Here is a 20,534-nt window from a genome sequence, read left to right on the forward strand (position 1 = left end):
GAAGTCGGGCTTGGAGGCTATATACGCATGAAGTTATGGGAATATGTTTTTGGGCGAAGTATCAGGTGAAAACCCTCAGTCGGTGCAAACCGTGCAAACTCCATAAAAACCACGTTTAGAAGTTTCAAAAAAATTATATAAAAATACCATATGTCGGAACTGTAATGTTCTACAAACCTGCAAAATTTCAAGTTCAACATCAAAAGCATTTGAGAGAAATTAAAAAAAGAAATTTACAATGAATAGTGTCAAACACTGAAAAACCGCTATTCATGCAGAATTTGTCTTTTTCACTGCCACCAAACGAAATTGAGTTTGGACTTGAAATTTTACACATATATAAAACATCACTTTTCTAAGATATGTGATTTTTTTGAAAAAAAATTGAACTTTTTTCGATGGAGTTTTCACAGTTTGCACCGTAGAGGTGGTTTTCACCGGATACTTCGCCATGTTTTTGAGGGGGAATGAAAGGAAATATGTAGAAAACGTTTGTTTCGTATAACATTTTTTATGGGTTAAAAATCCTCTATTGTTTGCCTAATCATAATCCTCCATATGTATGCGTATCCATTCTCTCCTCGAGCCATTGAAATTTTATGATAAAACATTTCAAGGTCTGAAGCTGCTATTAAATAGCGGTGGGGACTCTTACCCACCTGAATTTCAGTTCATCGCTGCTGATCCAACGATCTAAATCCTCCCACTAAAAATCAACCATGCATCCAAACATGCCCTTCTGTGATAAGCATTTTTACGTACTCGTGGAGTCGTATAACGTTATATGTATTCATAAAGGTTTGAATTTTGTACTTATAGTTATAATCATGTGAGGAAAGCCTAATTTAGTCACTGTAAATTACTGCATCTAAATCTATCTTAATTCCTCTTCCTCTAGGCATCGGTGTAGCATGCATGCATGAGGCCGGGTGGTGACAAGGGCCTGCTAACGGATCGAGATGGACGTTGGAGCTTGCTGTAATGGGCCATTTGCCATGTCAATGGCCATGAGTGGGTGCTGGTTGGGTCCATTGCCACGCTCAGCTAGCTACCATCTTCGCCTCAAAAAACAGTCAAGGTCAAGGATGGTGTCTCGCAATGCAACCCGCAGAAGTAATTAACCGAAAGCCTTCCGAGGCCCTAAAGCCAGAGACCACATCGCGCACAGTAAAAAAATAAGGTTGGTCAAAGAGAGCAGCCATATTTTTCAAAGATCCATTTCTTGATTTTTGAATGCTCCTTCTCTTAAGCATTTTTGTGTCAAAGAAAGCATTACCGTATTTCTTAAACCATAGTAGTGAAATTTGAGAAGATTTGGTATATCTCATAACATAATATTTCTCATGCATGATTTGAATCTTGGATTTGATGATGCAAGCATCAGTTCATGCAAGCAACGATGAGAGATCCATGGGAATTAACTCGGTGAATATCATTCCTCTTCAAGATTTGCAGAAAAGAACATGGCACCAAACATGAATTCTTGCAAATAATTGTGGTTGCAATAGAGTTCAATGATTTAAATTCAAAATCCACATACCGATCCATGCTCTTTCTCCTTTTGTTTTGACCCCATGTATATGCACTTATTTTCTAGAAATTTTTAAGCATTATCCCGTCTCCATTTTCACTTAAAAAGGATCCGAAAAATCTTCTAGTGGGGTCTCTATAGCACATAACAAATTTATTCTAAAGATATAGTTTTGAGACGGTGGACGAACTTTGAACACACTCGACTAATCTCCAAGATCTGTAGAAAAGAAGATGACACTAGACGTGAAATCTGCAAGTAACCGAAGGTGATCCGTTTAGACTTTGTTTACGAGAATGTGGTTTAAGCGGGTAGGGACCTACTCCAGCCTATATTGTAACCGCCGAAACTAATGCGACGCTTTAAATCCAAACTCCTTCATGTGACGCTTCGACTCCATTTATATATAATCATTTATTCCTATAAACCAGTAAGCAACAACACATTTATGTTTTCGCTTCAACAAGATTCGACAGATCATCTATTTTGTCTCGTTTCTCCGCCCTAAAGGAAAACCCTAGATCCGTCCACGTCGGCCATGCAGGACCCACCCCACCATGCATGACGCTACACCTAGACCATCGTCACTTTTGCACAGGGCCACGTCTGGTGCCTGCCACCCCTACATGCAACTCGCCGCCCGCATGGATCTCGGCACACCAGTCGAGAAACAGCTACATAGGGAGCCAAGCCTCACCCAGCAACAACTCTGCCACCCGCATTGATCTCAGCACGCCGGTGCAGAAACTGCTGCACAGGGAGTTGCACCTCACCAAACGACAGATCCGCCTCCCGCCTGATCTTGGCAAGTCGCAGATGAACCGCCGTAGAGGGGCCCACACCTCACCTGCCGCCTGCATGGCCAAAGCCTACCCCCACCATGACCCACCGCTGCTACTATCTTCAGGGCCGCTGCCCAACTCGCCGAGCAACCACACACAAGGGTGTCGGGACAAAACTCTTTTTGTGATTGGGAAGCAGAGAGCGGGCAGCCACCATAGTCCATAGGGAAGACCATTGGTGGCGGCAGGGGCGGGGGGGTCACCTGGAAATGACCCGTCCACGGTTAGGGCTCCTAGCTAGGTCACTCCAAGGGAGCAACTCAGTAGTCAAGAGGGGGGGTTTCTTAAAGGATAAGAAACTAGATGCTTGCATATAATTAACAACATCAGTGATAGGCTTACGAGTTTGTGTTTTAACTTCTAGGGAGCAATGCATACTAATTCAAAGCTTTAAATAAAAAAAACCATGTTATGCGCTTGTCCCCATGCATACTCTTTTAATCCCTGGAAAATATATTGAAAGCAGTGAGAATGTTTCCATTTTCACTAAAATATTCGAAGTACGGATCATATCTATTTTACATCACACAGTACAATCATTAGATGATTCAAAAATCCTCGTATGTTTCCTTTTTTGTTTCGAAAAGATTTGACAGATATTCTACATCACGTAACGCAATTATTCATATGATTCAAAAATCTTGCCATGTTTCTGCTTTTGTTTCAAAATGATTTGATGGATCATCTAACGCAATTATTCAGACGTTCCAAAGATACACATCTGAGATAGTTGACACACTTCCATACTTCCATGCAACCGAACAACCTCCTTAAGAATTTCAAGGATGGACTCCTTCTTTTCGGCTTATAGTTGATATATGGCCACAAGAAGCCACAATATATTTATGAAAGGAGAGGACGAATCTAAATGCACCCATAGCCCCAAGCAACAAAATCGTAGGGATTACCACAGGATGACTCATTCCTTTCTTTCTTTTGAACGTACGATGACTCATTTCTTCTCGGCCTTATATGTTGACACTTATTACGGGCACAAAAAATTAACCATAATATGAACGTGAAAGGACGAAGCACTCCCTAAATGCACCACGAGCAGCAATATATAATATATATAATTATAGACGATTTCGTCTATATCTCTCTAAGATATGCTGGGCCGGGAAAATAGAAAAAATAAAAACCATGGGAGCCAGTGGTGGTTTTCCTCCTCTCACAGAACGAAGAAACCAGTGGGCCATTGCCAGGTTAATTTGATCATCCCCAATAGACGACACTGGGACTTGAAACTGCCACGGCCGCAGGAATTAAGCAGTACTGGCCAGTCAGGCCACACGCGTAGCGCACGAGTGTACACCAGGCGCCTCATAAATTGGCTTCGTCTTGCACGAGCGACAAACATTGGCTTCCTTCTGTGGGCTCAGCGTGCGTCGATCCCCTCCGAGAGACGGACGCCATTGCCAGGAGAGAAGGTAAGAGACGAGGAAACCTTCCTGTGCTTCTTCTTCAGGCCGATCTTCTTCCTGTCGTAGTGTGTTCTTGGGGGATTAATTTCTTGGTGTTCGTTTGTTGTGTTCCATGAATCGTGTTTGGGAAGAAGATCCTGGACTGGGAAGCCATGGCCGCGAAGAAGAAGGAGTTGTGGGAGGGGATGCGCGTGCTGGCCGTCGACGAGGACCGCGTCTGCCTCAAGATCCTGGAAGCAAAGCTGCGCCGGTTCAACTACGACGGTGAGCAGCTAACTCTTGCAGATACCTCTAGTCTAGCACTTGTGTCGATCCCCATAAATCCATCAGGATCCAAGTCGTTGTATGTAAGTATGATTGTTAGATCTTTGACCCATATCCGTCTTGATTTCTGCTGAATATATGCAGTGACACCGGCCAAGGACGGGAAGACGGTGCTGCGGACGCTGGGGAAGGCGAGGGAACCGTTCGATCTGGTGATCACCGAGCTCCACATGCCGGACATGGACGCCTTGGACCTCATCCGGCGCATCGCCTTCGGGATGGGTATACCCGTCATCGGTATAAACTCAAATCCTCCCAACTTATAATTCCCCGTTTTGACTAGTTCTTTTACTACAGCTGTAGCTTGTTAATTCTGATTTTGCCTGACATGCATATATTATTAATTCTCCCTGCCTAGCTAAGGTTTCCAGTTGGTGTTCATAGAAGCAAATTATTAGTGCCGATCAAGGAGTTACTAGCATTAATTATATATAGAGAGAGCTTCTTTGGCTTGCCTGCACTAGCTAGTTTTAGATCGAGAGAGCAATTCTACTCTACTACTACCGCCCTTGGACTGGAACAGGCCGGCCAGGCCAGGGCAAGAAGATTAATTGGCCCTGACTTAATTAGCCCAATCATGTATGTATTCCCTAGATACTACGCGCGTGCACAGCCTAGATCTGCTTACACATATCCAGGGCAAGATTAAGCTGAGACCGATCGGGCAAGGTATATTGGCGATGGAGCCGCATGCATGTTATGTGCTGCATTGCCAGGCTAAGTAATTTATCAGATATGGTCTCGTTGCTATCCCCCGCCTGCCGTTTGTAGAAATTAATGGAATAGCGCCACGAAGGGATCCAGGGAGCCCGAACCCACTCCTTGCGAGCGCAGCGTTCGCCGGAATTTACTCTGTTGCCCTAATGAATTGGTTGGTTCTCACTTTTGCTCGCATGCATGCTCGAGGCATGCAGCAGCAGTACAAGCAGATATATATCTGGCTTGCATGCGTTTATGAGCCGTTAGATGGAGACATCATCCATCGGATGGCTGCGGAAATTTCCGAGCAGATTTTACGAATCACTAGGTCTGGTGGGCATTTGGTCATGACCGGAAGTGTTCGGTCTTGTAATTTCGGTCTTTTTTTGATTCGGTCTCTAAAATATGAAATCCGAACTTTACTGAAAAACTTTGCTACCCAAAATTTCGGTTACCAGAAGTTTCAGTCTTTAGTTCGGTCATGAGTTCATGACCAAAATTTACAAAGATGGGTGGTGGCTCCAAAACAAAACGTGATTCGGTACAAATTTTGGCAACGTTTCACTTATATTATTGAAAGAATTTTCATATCAATGTGAGCACCAAGGATTAGGAAAGTAAAACCGTCGATTGCCACTGTTGTGCCGTGATTTTTTGCATACGGAGTGGTTTGGCGCCTAGCTTGGGTCGGGAGAATGGGTTGGTCTGTACGAAGTTTGTGAACTGATACCCGAATTATTAGAAAAAAAATTGGTCTATAAATTTATCTAGCCAAATATTTAATCAATCTTTTCGGTTTTGGTCTTTTCGATTTTGGTCTCGGTCTATTCAGTTTCGGTTTTCGGTCATCGGTTTTTATGCCCACCCCTAGCCACACTTGTGGGTGACTGGCCAGCAGCACGTTACCGAGGCATGCATTCTCCCTTTAATTATCTCATCCCTTGTTTTTCCCGAACACAGCGGCATGATAAGTTTTCAAGATTTTTCTTTCTTTCTTTCAAAGAGAAACCCATGGGTATAACATATGCCAATTAATGTATACAAAGCTAAAATATGTGACTACCCATCGTTTAAAACATTGCTTTTGATGGTGGTTTTGTTACGTAAGTATGACATGTAGGGAAAATGGTCAAATGGCAATAATTAATAGTACATCATGGACCTTGAGGTTGATCAACTGGGATAAACTATGTCCTCAATCAAACTACCCTTCTATTTTAGCCTGTTATTAGTACGAACAAAGCCTTACACAAAGGACACTCCCCTCTGTGGTCTTTAAGCACATTTGTTCGTGAGTATCAGAAATATAATACCTTCAACCAGGAAAATCAATGATACCTTAGTACTAGTTGTATGAATCGCTAGGTGTATGTTTTTCCCTTGTCTAGCCACATGTTTTTCGGCTGTTAGTGGCGGTGCCTCCAGTTCATTGATTTTTAATTTCTGCAATCTAAAATTGACCCGGTGATCATATGTCATGCAGTTCTGTCTGCGTATGAGGACACGAAGACTGTGAGGAATGCGTTAATAAGTTCTGGGGCGTGTAGCTATTTGGCGAAGCCAGTCTGCGCCGATCAGCTCAAGAACATATGGCAGCATGTTATAAGGAGAAAGAATGAATTAGCAAGGAATCACAAGAGCTGCGATAATACTGTGGCTGATCAGAGGGTACAAAGAGGGATTGCCGAGGCTGAGCAGGGTGCAAAGAGCACCAGGATGAACTCCAGGACGAAGAGAAATGATGGACATGATTCTAACTCAGGTAAGAAGCCAAGGTTGAGATGGACGAAGGAGCTGCACGGCAAGTTTGTGGAAGCTATCGATCGGCTCGGCACCAACATAGATAGTAAGAGCTGAAATTTAATGGCTTATTCCACAACATAAAGCTTATGTATTTTTTGAGTTGTTTTCCGTAACAAAACTTTTGATTATGTACATGCAGAAGTTTCTCCGAGTGGGATATTTAGTATGATTAATGTGGATTACATGAGTACAAAGAATATTGGAAGCCATCTGCAGGTAATTAATTTGATGTCTACTTCGAGTTCCTATTCGTTTCATATATGTGTGTGTGTGTGTGTGTGTGTATATATATATATATATAACTCTACATTTTAGTAATGCATCGTTTCATATAGTAGTTATGTGCAGAAAAATTCTACTGATTTTTTTATCTATGAAAATATTTGATATAATGTGTGGCTCACTGATCTCTTGAGTTCTTTAAACCATGCATGCTTTTTTTTGTTTCACACATAAGTTCATTTTTTTCCCATGAATGTGCATCACATGTATGTTCTTGGCTGTCTTGTTTTTTCAGAAGTACCGGACACACCTTAAAAGGAGTTCCGATCCAAAAGCTCGTGCAGCTATCAAATGGACCTCTTGCTACAACATTAGTAACGACCCACCTGAAATTTTCAGACATCATCATGAGCATCAGATGTGGCCTGCATCCTCAATTTTTGCCTCTTCAAGTTCAAACAATCGTTTCGCAACCCCGTCAATTCAGCCAATGACAATCAATGGTGGTAGCACATTCAAGGGTGTTTTGCCAGTGCTGCCGAGTGAAAGTTGCAAATCCAAAGACCATGCAGAAGCCTTGCGTGGCCTTCTAGTGAAGACAAACCAACGCAAGGCTTCTTCCCATCTTGAGTACTCCTTTGGAAACTTAATAGATGAACGGATGGAGCCTGTAAATTCGTTCCGGCCGGTGCAGCTTCCACAATTGATCAACCAGTCTTCTGTTTTGACGAATGCACCTGCTACAAGTTTGGTCGGTGCATTTGGCAATGCTTCCAAGTTTCCAAACCTTGTTAGGAACTTTAACAACTTCTGGCAAACTGCGGCATCCTCAAAGTTTCATAAAGATGGAACATCTCTAGGCCCCTCGAAGGCGAATGGAAATATCCCCAAGATCAACCAACACGCAAGCTTTGCAAGTGCCTCATCTGGCCAGATACAGATGTCTCTAAATGGACTACAGAATCAGCAGGTGCCTAATGCAATGGCAGCATTCATCAGCAACACCACACCAGTGGCAGGCTTCAATCAGCAGATAGCGCCATTGGCCATAGCAAGCAGCACAAGCTCAGTTGAGATGTTCAATGGCAACTTTGTGTTGGAAATCAGCCCAAAATCTCTGTCACGCAGCACACAGGAGAATATTGATTTTGGTATGGCTACAGGCCCTTGTCGAGCCTGCTCTCTCTTTTTCTTATTTTCTGGGATTAGGATAACAAGGCACCGTATGCCCGTACTTATACACGGCCAGAGGCCAGTCCGACTCAACATCTAACAGCCTAACTGAATACGACTAGGAGACCAACTCGTTGATTCCCCTGTACAACTCCTAAACCGACTAGAACTAGGTATGAACCAGAAATAAACCTATTCGAATTTGACCTTATGCTTACATTCTCCCCCTAAGATCAAAACGAACTTCTACTTGATAACGTCGACGCCGATCTTCTTCCTCATCTCCTGAAACTTCAGTCTTCCAAGGGACTTCGTCAATATGTCGGCCAGTTGTTCATCTGTACTGATATAATCAACATCAAGCTTGCCTTCTTCCACGCATCCTCGTATGTAATGAAACCGGGTGTCGATATGTTTACTTCTATCATGAAACACCGGATTCTTACACAGAGATATAGTGGACTTGTTGTCGATCTTCAACTCAAACTTTTCTGGTTCTCGGTTTAGTAGATCAGCAAGCAATCGCTCTAGCCACACTCCCTGGCATGCTGCGGTAGCTGCTGCAATGTATTCAGCTTCACACGAGGATAGAGCCACAACCTTCTGCTTCTGTGACATCCAGCTCACAATATTTCCACCTAGGAAAAACGCCATGCCCGAAGTACTTTTACGGTCATCAACGTCGCCGGCCATATCACTGTCACTGTACCCGACTAGTTGTGTCTTCTCCTCTTTCTTCTTTGAGTAAACACACGCATAATTCAGGGTTCCTTTGATGTACCGCAAAATCATCTTCACCGCTGCAAAGTGTTCCGTTGTGGGGTTCTCCATGAATCGACTAACGATCCCAACCGAGTATGCCAAATCTGGCCTTGTATTCACCAAGTATCTCAGACTTCCCACAATACTTCTATATTCGGTACTTTCAACAGGATCTGCTTCGCTGTGTTTGCTCAATTTATGCCTTGCTTCCATCGGTGCTGAGGTAGCATTGCAGTCTTCCATGCCGCACTTCTCAAGGATTTTCCTCGCATAAGCTTCTTGACACAAAGTTATTGAGTCTCCTCGCTGACATACTTCTATCCCGAGGTAGTAGCTCAACAAACCAAGGTCACTCATCTTGAAAAGATCTAGCATCTGCTTCTTAAATCTTGCAATCTCCCTCTCATCTGCACCCGTGATCAACAGATCATCAACATATACTCCGACTAGGAGCCGTTCCTTCCCATCACCTCGTTTGTACATAGCATGCTCCAATGGACTCTTCTCAAATCCGAGGGACACCAGTGTAGCATCCAGCTTGGTGTTCCATGCCCTCGGTGCTTGCCGTAGCCCATACAATGCCTTGTGCAGTCGCAACACCTTATGTTCCGCTCCCCCTTCGACGAAACCTGGAGGTTGTTGTACATATACTTCTTCTTGTAGGTCACCGTTCAAGAACGCTGATTTCACATCCATATGATGCAGCTTCCAGGATTCTTGAGCGGCCAAAGCAATCAACAACCGTACCGATTCCATTCTTGCGACTGGAGCGAACACTTCCTCAAAATCAACGCCTTGTTGCTGCACATAGCCCTTTGCTACCAAGCGTGCTTTGTGCTTTACCACATTGCCATTGGAGTCTTTCTTCACTTTGAATACCCACTTGAGGCCTATGGGTTTATGCCCTGCAGGGAGATCAACCAAGGTCCATGTCTTGTTATCTTGGATTGATCCCATCTCCTCCTCCATTGCCTTGCGCCAACTTTCTTCCTCGCTAGCTTCTTCAAACGAGGTTGGTTCTTCGGTACTTAACAAGCACCTTTCCTTCGCTGTGCGCTTCATCTTGACCGTCTTCGTCTTGCGGATCATCTTCTTTGGAGAAGGGTACAACTCCGATAGAGGTCGAAGTCGTTCGGGCGTAGGTCGTCGAGTCCGTGACCGAGTCTGCACCGGCGATCGTACCATCGTCGATGCCCTTTGAGAGGTTGCTGCCGCGGTAGAAGTTTCAGCGTCTCCGCCGGCTGCTGCATCCTCCCCTTCACTCGCTCCTGCCGCGGCAGAGGGATTTTCTGCCGTTTCTCGCGTTGTGGCAGACGCAGATCTTCCTGCCGCGATTTCTGCCGTGGCAGAATTTTCTGCCGCGGATCCTGCCGCGGGAGGGATTCCTGCCGCTGTTCCTGCCGCGGATCCTGCCGTGGCAGAGGATGAGGCCGGTGCTCCACTGAAGCTGAACACCGGTGTAGCGCCGTGGCCCAGCGGCATTCCTGGTGGATCTTCGCCACCTGCGTCATGATCGTGGCCTTCTCCACGGTTATGACCTGCATGCTCAGGGACAGGGTAAGATACAACAAACATATCATCCGAATTTTGTTGATTCTCTTCTTTGTTTGAGGACCAATCCCATGCCCTCTCTTCTTCAAAGACGACGTCGCGTGCCACGTGAACTTTTCTTGTTCGTGGATCGTACACACGATAAGCCTTCGAGTGTCCCTTCAAGCCTGCTTCATAACCCATCAAGATCATCGGCTTACTCCGATCTTCCAGCTTTCCCACATGTCCAGAAACATTCTTCACATGTGCCATGCACCCAAAAGTACGAAGGTGATCGACCGAAGGTTTTCTTCCACACCAAGCTTCATAGGGTGTCATTCCAATGACACTTTTCGTCGGTGCACGGTTTAGCAAGTATACCGCTGTAGTCACCGCTTCTCCCCAAAACCTCCCCGGCAAGCCTTTGCTCTTCATCATGCTTCGAGCCATTGCTACCACGGTTTGGTTCCTTCTTTCAACAACACCGTTTTGCTGCGGTGTGTATGGGGTTGTCAGAAAACGCTTGATGCCATGTTCCTCACAATATGCAGTAAACTCATGTGAGATGAATTCTCCTCCTCAGTCAGTCCGGAAAGCCTTCAACTTTGCCTCTGCTTCTACTTCAGCAGCAATCTTGATCTTCTTGAATGCTTGAAACGCTTGAGCTTTCGTTTTAAGCAGCACAACCCACATGTACCGACTGTAGTCAACCACGAGTAGAAAATAGCGATTGCCGGCTTGGGTTGCCGGTGAAACTGGGCCACACAGATCACCGTGAAACAAATCTAGTACCTTCTCTGCCCGGTACTTTGCTTCTCTGGGAAACGGCGCTCGCCGTTGCTTCCCTACTAGGCATCCATCGCACACTTGTTCAACATGATCCACCGTCGGCATCCCAACCACCATGTCCTTCTGGCCGAGTTGTCGAAGCGAGTGAAAATTCAAGTGCCCATAGCGAGCGTGCCACCTCCATGCTGGATCATCAAGACCAACTAGCAAACAGATCGGCTCTGTTCTGTCTAGGTCAAGAATATACAAGCGATTCTTTGCCCTCTTGACCTTCATCAGTAGCTTGCGTTGTCGGTCGTAACCCCACAGGTACCCATCCTCTAACACGATTTTACATCCCCTTTCCTCGAGTTGACCAAGACTGATTATATTGCTTTTCAGCTTGGGGATATAATATACGTCAGTTAGTACCTTGTGATCGCCAAATCTTGTCTCGAAAAGAACTGTGCCTCGCCCTTGTATCGCCACCGTGGAACCATCTCCAAAACGCACCGAGCCACCCACCGCTAGGTTAAGCTCTGCGAATTGGGTTTTGTCGCCAGTCATGTGATTGCTAGCGCCCGTGTCAAGGTACCACACATTGCCCGCCTTCACTCTTGCTTTATCATGTAGGTAGACTTTCTTTTCAACAAGGGTTACGGACTCAGACTTCTCTTCGATGACTTCCTCTTGACCTTCTTCCATCAGCTCGCACATCTCTACCATCAGCAACGCCGGATCATCATCTTCTTCCCTGGCCATATATGCTTTCTCTTTCTGTGGCTTTCGGCACTCTGACTTGAAGTGCCCGTATATTCCACAGTTGTGGCACCTAACCTTCTTGCGATCAAATTTTTTCTTGGGGGCCGCAGCTTTCTCCTCGGTACCTTGAGGAGCTTTCTTTGCTTGTGCTCGACCTCCTCCTTTAGCTTGATCTCTTCTTCCACTGGACGATGACGAATCGCCAGTTTTCCTTGCGGCCATAGCAGACCACTGCGCACGGGTCATCATCAAATGCTCGTCATCTTTGCCGTCTCCAAACACCATCCGGAGTCGTTCATCGTGCGCCTTGTAGCGCCCCACCAAGTCCTCCACCGTGAGGGTCTTCAGATCGACACACTGCTCGATTGAGGTTACGATCTGGATATACTTTGGTGATGCCGCGCGTAGGAACCGCCTAACCACGGAGATCTCGGAGAGTGTCTCGCCTAGGTCGCGGATCCCGTTAACGAGCGTCCTTACACGCGCTGCGAATGCGTCGACCGCCTCGTCTTCTCCCATCTTCAAACTCTCATAATTCTTCAGCAAGGTTTGAAGGTTTGCCTCCCGGACACGCTCGTGTCCTTGATGTAGGGTCTTGATCGTATCCCATGCATCCTTCGCAGATTTCTTTCCCTTCAGGTGTTGTAGCACATCGTTCGGCACAGCCGCATGAATGGCCGCCAACGCGAGGCGATCAATGCGATAGTTCGCCGCTCCTTTGGCGTACGTGTTGCCGCCAGGGTCGACTGCGTCCCAGATCTCTTGAGATTCCATAGCCACCTCCATCTTCATTGCCCACATGCTGTAGTCGCTGCGATCGAGCCTTGGAAACGTCGCCGGTGCTGAGTTCCTTCCAGCCGTGGCTCCCGACGTCCCCGCATCCGTCGGCATAGCTCCCGTGTACTAGGGACCGTTTTGCCGGATTAACCTTGGCTCTGATACCAAATGTTGGAAATCAGCCCAAAATCTCTGTCACGCAGCACACAGGAGAATATTGATTTTGGTATGGCTACAGGCCCTTGTCGAGCCTGCTCTCTCTTTTTCTTATTTTCTGGGATTAGGATAACAAGGCACCGTATGCCCGTACTTATACACGGCCAGAGGCCAGTCCGACTCAACATCTAACAGCCTAACTGAATACGACTAGGAGACCAACTCGTTGATTCCCCTGTACAACTCCTAAACCGACTAGAACTAGGTATGAACCAGAAATAAACCTATTCGAATTTGACCTTATGCTTACACTTTGCACCCGGTAGCAGTACTTCAAGCACTAGCTTGCCTAGCCTTCAGACATGCAATTCTGTCCCGCTGACTCAGTTGGTAAATGGTATAAGCAACAAAGCTGCATTGCCTAACATTGAAGCAAGTAGTTCTGCCGTGCCGGCTCAGATGCTTAATGCAGGGGATATTGTTGGCACTCTCCATGTGCAAGAAGGCACGGCTGACCAGCAAGCTCTTGATGGTCAACTGAATGACAATGATGAATATTCCATGGATGATATTTTCAGCTTGCTTGATCAAGTTAGACTTTCTCGTTCTTTTACTGCACAATCTTGACATGGTTTCTAGCTAGAATTTTAAGGTTGTAGATATCAATTCTCTGAGCCGTTAAAATCTATCTAATTCAAACTTATTTTCTTACTGCAGAATGTCATTGAAGAGGATCCTCTCCTTAAGAATTCCATAGAAGATGATGTTCTCCTCAAGAATTTCATTGAAGATGCTGATCCCGTTAAGAATTCCATTGTAGATGATGATATCCTTAAGAATTCCATTGAAGATGATGGTCTCCTTCAGAGTTTCTTTGAAGATGATGGTTTACTTAAGAATTCTATTGGAGACCATGATCTCCTTAAGAAGTCCATTGAAGATGACACTCTCCTTAAGAATTTCAATGAAGATGATGATCTCTTTGATAATTTCATTGAAGATGACGCTCTCATTGAGAATTTCAATGAAGATGATCCTCTCCTTAATGGAGACTGGTTCTGAGCACTTCGTTAGCCTTTAACTCTGTGAGAGATTTTACTGTATGTGCCCAGGCCAGCTGCTGATGAATCTATGGTTCTTGCACACTGATGTGCAAAGTTTGTGCTAATTAATTGTAGCAAGCCGGTTAGAAGGAGTACCTTGGAGTTTTATTTTACAGCAGCTTTAGCTTTAAACTTAGTGGTTATCTTTTGAAACAAGGTTGTGTTATCTGAGATGGAACTAATTTCCATATGTATGGTTTACATTATCAAATAATTGTTTTTTATGAATCATCTCAAATGATGTGCTTATCTGTACAAATGCTAGCTTCTCGTTTTACTTTCCTGAGATGACCATGCAAGGTTTTTTTTAAAGAAAAAAACCGCCTAGCTAGGGTAAATCCATGCGCCATTTTTCTGTAAGGGAAAACAGGTGTGTCCCTAAATTCAATGTTCATTTGGCAATTCAGAAGTCGTAGCTAGGCGAAGAGAACTTCATGTTCGTGATTTGCGTATGACTAACAATTTCTGAGGTTGAGTGGCAGAATTTATTGAATTTGCAGTTGCACTAAATGTGTTATCTGAATCTTTTGTGTCTACCGCCCTGTAAAAAAAATCTCCTTGTACTTTGCATGGGGCCAAATATTTTTTTTCCTTATATATGTCCGCAATTGAGCCTTCTTACTGTGACATGTCCTTGTTATGCTTCTTGCCTCTTCCTCTAGGCATCGGTGTAGCATGCATGCATGAGGCCGGGTGGTGAGAAGGGCCTGCTAACGGATCGAGATGTACGCGGAGCTTGATGTCATGGCCTCATGGGCCCATGCCGTCTCGCAGTGCAAGTGTGCAACCCACAGAAGTAATTAACCGAGAGCATTCCGAAGCCCTAAAGCCAGAAGCCACATCGCCACAGTCAGGTTGATCATAGAAAGAAGCCATATTTCTCAGATATCCATTTCTCGATCTTTGACTCCCTTTCTTAAGCATTTTTGTGTCAAAGAAAGCATCACCATATTTCCTAAACCATACTAGTGAAATTGAAAAGGTTTGGTGTCTGATAACATGATATTTCTCATGCCTGATTTGAAATCTTGGATTTGATGATGGAAGCATCGGTTCATGCAAGCAAGGATGCAAGAGCTCCTCGGGAACTCGGTAATTATCATTCCTCTCCAGGCAGATTTGCAGAAAAGAACATGACACTAAATATGAATTCTTCCGAATAATTGTAGGCAATAGACTTTAATTTGTTTACGAGAATGTATCTTAAGTCACAGAGAAATCCAAATTCCGGTGTGACCATCACCTGCTAATTCAACGATTTAAATCCAAAAATCCTCATATCGATCCATGCATTTTTCCGCCTTGTGTTTTGACCCCATGTATATGCATTTAATTTCTAGAAAATAGTAAGCATTAGCGCGTCTCCATTTGCACTTAAAAAGGATCCGAAAAATCTTCTAGTGGGGTCTATTGCACATAACAAATTTATTCTAAAGATATAGTTTTGAGACGGTGTACGGACTTTCAACACACTCGGTTAATCTCCATGATCTGTAGAAAAGAGCATGACACTAGATGTCAAATCTGCAAATAACTGAAGGTGATTTAGACTTTGTTTATGATGATGTGGTTTAAGCGATAGGGAGACCTATGCCACCTATATTGTAACCGCCGCCATCTAATGTGATGCTTTAAATGCAAACTACTCATTGATTCTCCTTCATTTGATGCACCGACTCCACTTATAATCATTTATTCCAATAAAACAGTAAGCATCGCCATGTTTCCGTTTTCACTTCAACAAGATTTGACAGGTCATCTATTTTGTATAGGTTCTTTGCCCTAAAAGAAAACCCTAGATCCATCCACGTCGGCCATACAGGACCCAACCCACCATGCCACTACGCCTAGACCATCCTCACTTCTGCACATGGCCACAACTGGTGCCACCCCTACATGCAACTCGACACCCACAGATATGGGCACGCCGGTGCAGAAACTGCCATGTTAGCGGGTTAAGCCCGAACAGTAAATAACTTGTAGCACCCTGGTTTGGACATTTGGCTCAACGAGGTGTGCATACAGGGTAACGAGCTTCACTCCAATATTTTGGGCCCCATCGCGTCCATGGTTCCTTTGCTCCCTCACGGTCTTGGCGTTGCCTCTGTGGTGCTCCCGCCATCGCCTCCGCCTTGTGCGAGCTTCATGTAGCCTCCGCCTCGCGTGGTCTTGACGTTGCCACCGCCCAAAGCCTTCATGTCGCCTCCTGCACACCAAGAAGATGCAAGGGATGTAGAGCTCCCAAGAAGAGAGTTTCTCTGATCAAGATCCCAACCTTCCATTGAGTTCTTCTACTCTGATGACCTTTAGTCTGACGTGCGACTTCAAGAGTCGAAACAACTACGTGGGTCGGGAGGGTTCTTCACTCAACGACTTCAGGAGTCGGAGTCTTATGACCTGGGATGACAAGGGGGGAGGCAAAACCTCAAACAAATGCCACCCAACTCCAATATGAGGGAGTGCCCTTCTATTTATAGAGTTTGGAAGTTGAAAGATTACAAGATTGCCCCTAGGCAATTTACGGTCATGCCCTCAATCCTTATGCTTGGCTGAGAGCAATTGTGTCTTTTCCTTTCTATTTCTAGGGAATATTCCAAGGAATCCTAGGGATGGGAAGAAGTACGTCTTTGCCTCTTATCTAATTACAACTATGTCACTCTGAGAACTAACTACTATGGTTTGGTATGCAGCGGTGCAATGAGACAATGCGAGACGTGGTGTCGTACGAAGCTGGGCGCCGGGGCATGACGAGGCCAGACATGTGCACCGAGGTGTAGCACTGGTCATTAGGGATTATTAATTAGAGTCATAATAATTTGCGTCGATCCAGAGTGGGCGTGAACCCCCCCCCCCTTCCACAACACGCCACATATATAGGGATCCAAGCCTCACCTAACAACAGCTCCGCCAGCCGGAAACCACCTCACAAGGAGTCTCACCTCACCAAACGATAGCTCGGTCGCTCGCCTGATCTCGGCATGTTGGCACATTAACCGCCACACAGGGGGGCACACCTTACCCAACAATAGCTTGTTGCATGTGTGGCCAAAGCATGCCCCCACCATGACCCATCACCGCTGCTATCTTCAGGGCCACCGCCCCAACTCGCGCGCCAAACAACCACACACAAGGGTGTTGGGCCAAAACCCTCATTGTGGTTGGAAGCACAAAGCCCGCAGCCGGCGGCGGGGGGCGCTGGGGAGCACCTGGAAATGACCCCATTGATGGTTAAGGCTCCTAGCTAGGTCACCCGAGGGGGAGCAACTCGGGAGTCAAGATCGGGGGGGGCGGGAAGCATAAGAAACTAGACGCTTGCATATAACTACATGTTTGATAGGCTTTGTTTTTCGAGATCGTGTTTTAAGTTGTAGCTAGGGAGCAATGCCTACTAATTCAACGCTTTAAGTCCAACAAAACACGTTATGCGCTGACCCCATGCATAATCTTTTATTTCCCGGAAAATATATTGAAAGTAGTGACAATGTTTCCTTTTTAACTAAAAGATTTGACGGATCATATCTTATCATACATCACATGGTATGATTATTTAGATGATTTGAAAATCCTGGTATGTTTCCATTTTCGTTTCAGAAAGATTTGACAGATCATCTCCTATTCTACATCATGTAACACAATTATTCAGATGATTCGAAAGTCTTGGTATGATTCTGCTTTCATTTCCAAAAGATTTGACCTACATTATAGGACGTATTCTTTCTTTCAAAGAGATCCATTTCGCGTCTTCTTGGCAGTCCTTCCACTACAATACTCCACGTCTTTAGATACGTGTCCTATGCAGGGAGGAAAACTAGTAGGTCCACATCTCCCAACACGTATGTGCCAGTCAAATGTAGCGTAGCAACACTCTTCTGGTAACCGACAAGACTAGCAGTGTGCCTTTTTATATTTTTAAACCTTGGATGCATGGAGTAGATATGATATATAAAAATCTAAAATATGTGACAACCATTTTTTTTTATAGTGTGACAACCATTTAGCCTCATTTACACAACACACTGCTTTTGTTTTTTTTTACCGAAAACTGTAGGAGATGCTCCGACAGTATAACACACTGATTTTGTTGATAGTTTTGTTACCTAACATGATACATAGGGAAACAGTTCAAATGAAAATAATACTAGTACATGACCGACCTTGAGGTTGATCAACTAGGGTTAAACTATTTGCTCAATCAAACTAACCTTTGTTTTAGCCGTTTAGTACGTACTTTTTGTTTGCCTCACACGTAACACTGCCCTGTGGTCTATAAGGACGTTTATTCCTGAGTATCAGAAATATATATAGTACCTTCAACTAGGAAAATCAATGATATCTTAGCACTAGTTCTATGAATATCTAGGTGTAGGTTAATTCTTTTCAATATTTGGTCACATGTTCTTCCAACCGTCGTTCGTGGTGATGCCATAGATATTGTGTGCCCTTTTTCTGAAAGACCTGCTTCTAATACAATATGATCACAAGTGTTTAGATGTTTGTTTGAGGAAAAGAAAACAAGTAGATCTACATCTCCCAACACCTCTCAGCCCCGTAGCAACTCTCTCCTATTAACCAACAAAATTAGAAGTGGATCTTTCAGTTTTTGTGCCTTCGATACATCGAGTGGATGCACCTCGGGAAACACATGCCACTTACAGTATAAAAGCTTAAATATGTGATGACCATTTAACACCATTTTAAACTTTTGTTTTGTTCATAGCCGTTACTAAAATGTATGTCACACAAGAAAATACTGGTCCTGACCTGGATCAACGGGGGAAGTGTTAATGGTGTCCAGTAACTCCAGCTTATTGATTTTTATTTTCTGCATTCTCCAAAACTGATTCAGTGATCATTTGTCATATGCAGTGGTATCTGCGTACGAGGACACGATGACTGTGAGGAAGGGGCTAAGTTCTGGGGCGTGTTGCTATTTGGCAAAACCAGCATGCGCCGATCAGCTCAAGATGATATGGCAGCATGTTCTAAGGAGAAAGAACGAATTGACAAGGAATCACAAGAGCAGTGGTAATATTGTTGCTGACCAGAGGGTGCAAACAGGGATTGCCGAGGCTGAACAGGGTGCAAAGTGCACCAGGAAGAACTTAACTTTTGCCTCTTCAAATTCAAAGAATCTTTTTGCAACCCCGTCGATTCAGCCAGGGAGACAGTGAAGCATGGTGGCAGTACACGCAAGGGTGAAAGTCACAGATCAAAAGATTTTGCAAAAAGCCTTGGGTGGCCTTATACTGAACACAAACCAAGGCAAGGCTTTTTCGATTCAAAATTGGTTCCAAGTATAATGAACTCACACTGTTGCTCCCATCCGAATCCCAGAGCTAGGACATCATCGATGCACCCCCGTCGTCCGTAAATCCACTTCGCGGCATCCTTATACACGCCGAATCGAGCTCAGTTTGGCTTCTCAGGTTGAACTAGTGTTCATGTGCAATGTCGATTTGGGGGAAATTCGAAACATAAATCCCATATTGAGGAGAACAGGGGGAGGGGAAGGGAAGAGGGATAGGCGTGAAGGCTAACCTGGTGAAATCCGGAGTTGGATTCGCGGTGGTCAGTTGCGTAGACCTGGGGAGATCCTCGTCGCCGCACAGAATGGGGCGTGCGGGTGCAGCTACGACGGCAACGGCTGCTGGGAAGGGACGCGGCTAGGTCGTTGGTGAGCGGCGGCGGGAAGCTAGGGCAAGGCCGGTTGGGGGGATTGCCACGGCGGCGGCGAGCTTGCTGAGCCGGGGCGGTGAGCAGCGGTGGGGCGTGCGGTGCCTGTCGAAGATTCGGGCACGAGTATATGCGGGCGCCTAAGTATAAGACCTAGCCGACGTGGCAAGTTAGTGGGTCCCCACGCAGTGTCGTTAGGTCTAAGGTGGGACCTACGTGGTGTGATTTAGTCTTATGCTAAGACAGCAGCATTTAGAGGCGGCCCCACATGTCAGGTTTTGCACTTTGTCTTCACTCGTGAGCTTGGCATGAGCCATTAGCCCCTAGGCATCAGTGTAGCATGCATGCATGAGGCCGGGTGGTGAGAAGGGCCTGCTGGATGGACATTGGAGCTTGCTGTAATGGGCCCATGCCGTCTCGCGGTGCAGGTGTGCAACCCATAGAAGTAATTAACCGAAAGCATTTCGAAGCCCTAAAGCCAGAAACCACATCGCCACAGTCAGGTTGGTCAAAGAAAGCAGCCATATTTCTCAAATATCCATTTCTTGATCTTTGACTCCTTTCTTAACCATTGTTGTGTCAAGAAAAGCATTGCCATATTTCTTAAAAACACTGGACGCGTGCATATAACTACATGTGTGATACGCTTTATTTACGGGATTGTGTTTTATGTTGTAGGGAGCAATGCCTACTAATTCAACGCTTTAAATCCAGGAAAAACGCGTGATGCGCTGACCCATGCATAATCTTTTATTCCTCGGAAAATATATTGGAAGCAGTGACAATGTTTCCATTTTCACTAATGAAACGGATCATATCTTATCGTACATCACACAATACAGTTATTTAGATGATTCGAAAATCCTAGTATGTTTCCATTTTCGTTTCAGAAAGATTTGACAAATCATCTCTTATTCTACATCATGTAATGCAATGCAATTATTCAGATGATTCGAAAATGTTGGCATGTTTCTTCTTTCGTTTC

The 20,534-nt window shown here is 45.0% G+C and overlaps 2 protein-coding genes across 2 annotated transcripts; one reads left to right on the forward strand and one right to left on the reverse strand.

Moving 5' to 3' along the window:
• Positions 1–3,949: 3,949 nt before the first annotated feature.
• Positions 3,950–6,677, forward strand: LOC112269910 (two-component response regulator ORR24-like). The gene is made up of 3 exons (XM_024457416.1): positions 3,950–4,061; positions 4,206–4,358; positions 6,304–6,677. Exons 1-3 carry the CDS (start codon positions 3,950–3,952, stop codon positions 6,675–6,677), a joined length of 639 nt encoding a protein of 212 aa, XP_024313184.1.
• Positions 6,678–10,889: 4,212 nt separating this feature from the next.
• On the reverse strand, positions 10,890–12,731 carry LOC104582087. Its single transcript, XM_010231414.1, has 2 exons — positions 11,674–12,731; positions 10,890–11,010 (listed from the first exon to the last, which is right to left on the reverse strand). Exons 1-2 carry the CDS (start codon positions 12,729–12,731, stop codon positions 10,890–10,892), a joined length of 1,179 nt encoding a protein of 392 aa, XP_010229716.1.
• Between the last annotated feature and the right edge of the window lie 7,803 nt (positions 12,732–20,534).

This window comes from Brachypodium distachyon, chromosome 1, assembly GCF_000005505.3.
Source record: "Brachypodium distachyon strain Bd21 chromosome 1, Brachypodium_distachyon_v3.0, whole genome shotgun sequence".
In the NCBI taxonomy this organism is placed as follows: domain Eukaryota; kingdom Viridiplantae; phylum Streptophyta; class Magnoliopsida; order Poales; family Poaceae; genus Brachypodium; species Brachypodium distachyon.

Coding starts and splice junctions, on each gene's coding strand:
- LOC112269910 (XM_024457416.1), top strand. CDS start 3,950: ATGGCCGCGAAGAAGAAGGAGTTGTGGGAGGGGATGCGCGTGCTGGCC. Junction 4,062..4,205: donor GCGCCGGTTCAACTACGACG/GTGAGCAGCTAA, acceptor GAATATATGCAG/TGACACCGGCCAAGGACGGG. Junction 4,359..6,303: donor GATGGGTATACCCGTCATCG/GTATAAACTCAA, acceptor TATGTCATGCAG/TTCTGTCTGCGTATGAGGAC.
- LOC104582087 (XM_010231414.1), bottom strand. CDS start 12,731: ATGCCGACGGATGCGGGGACGTCGGGAGCCACGGCTGGAAGGAACTCA. Junction 11,011..11,673: donor GTGAAGGCGGGCAATGTGTG/GTACCTTGACAC, acceptor GGTTGACTACAG/TCGGTACATGTGGGTTGTGC.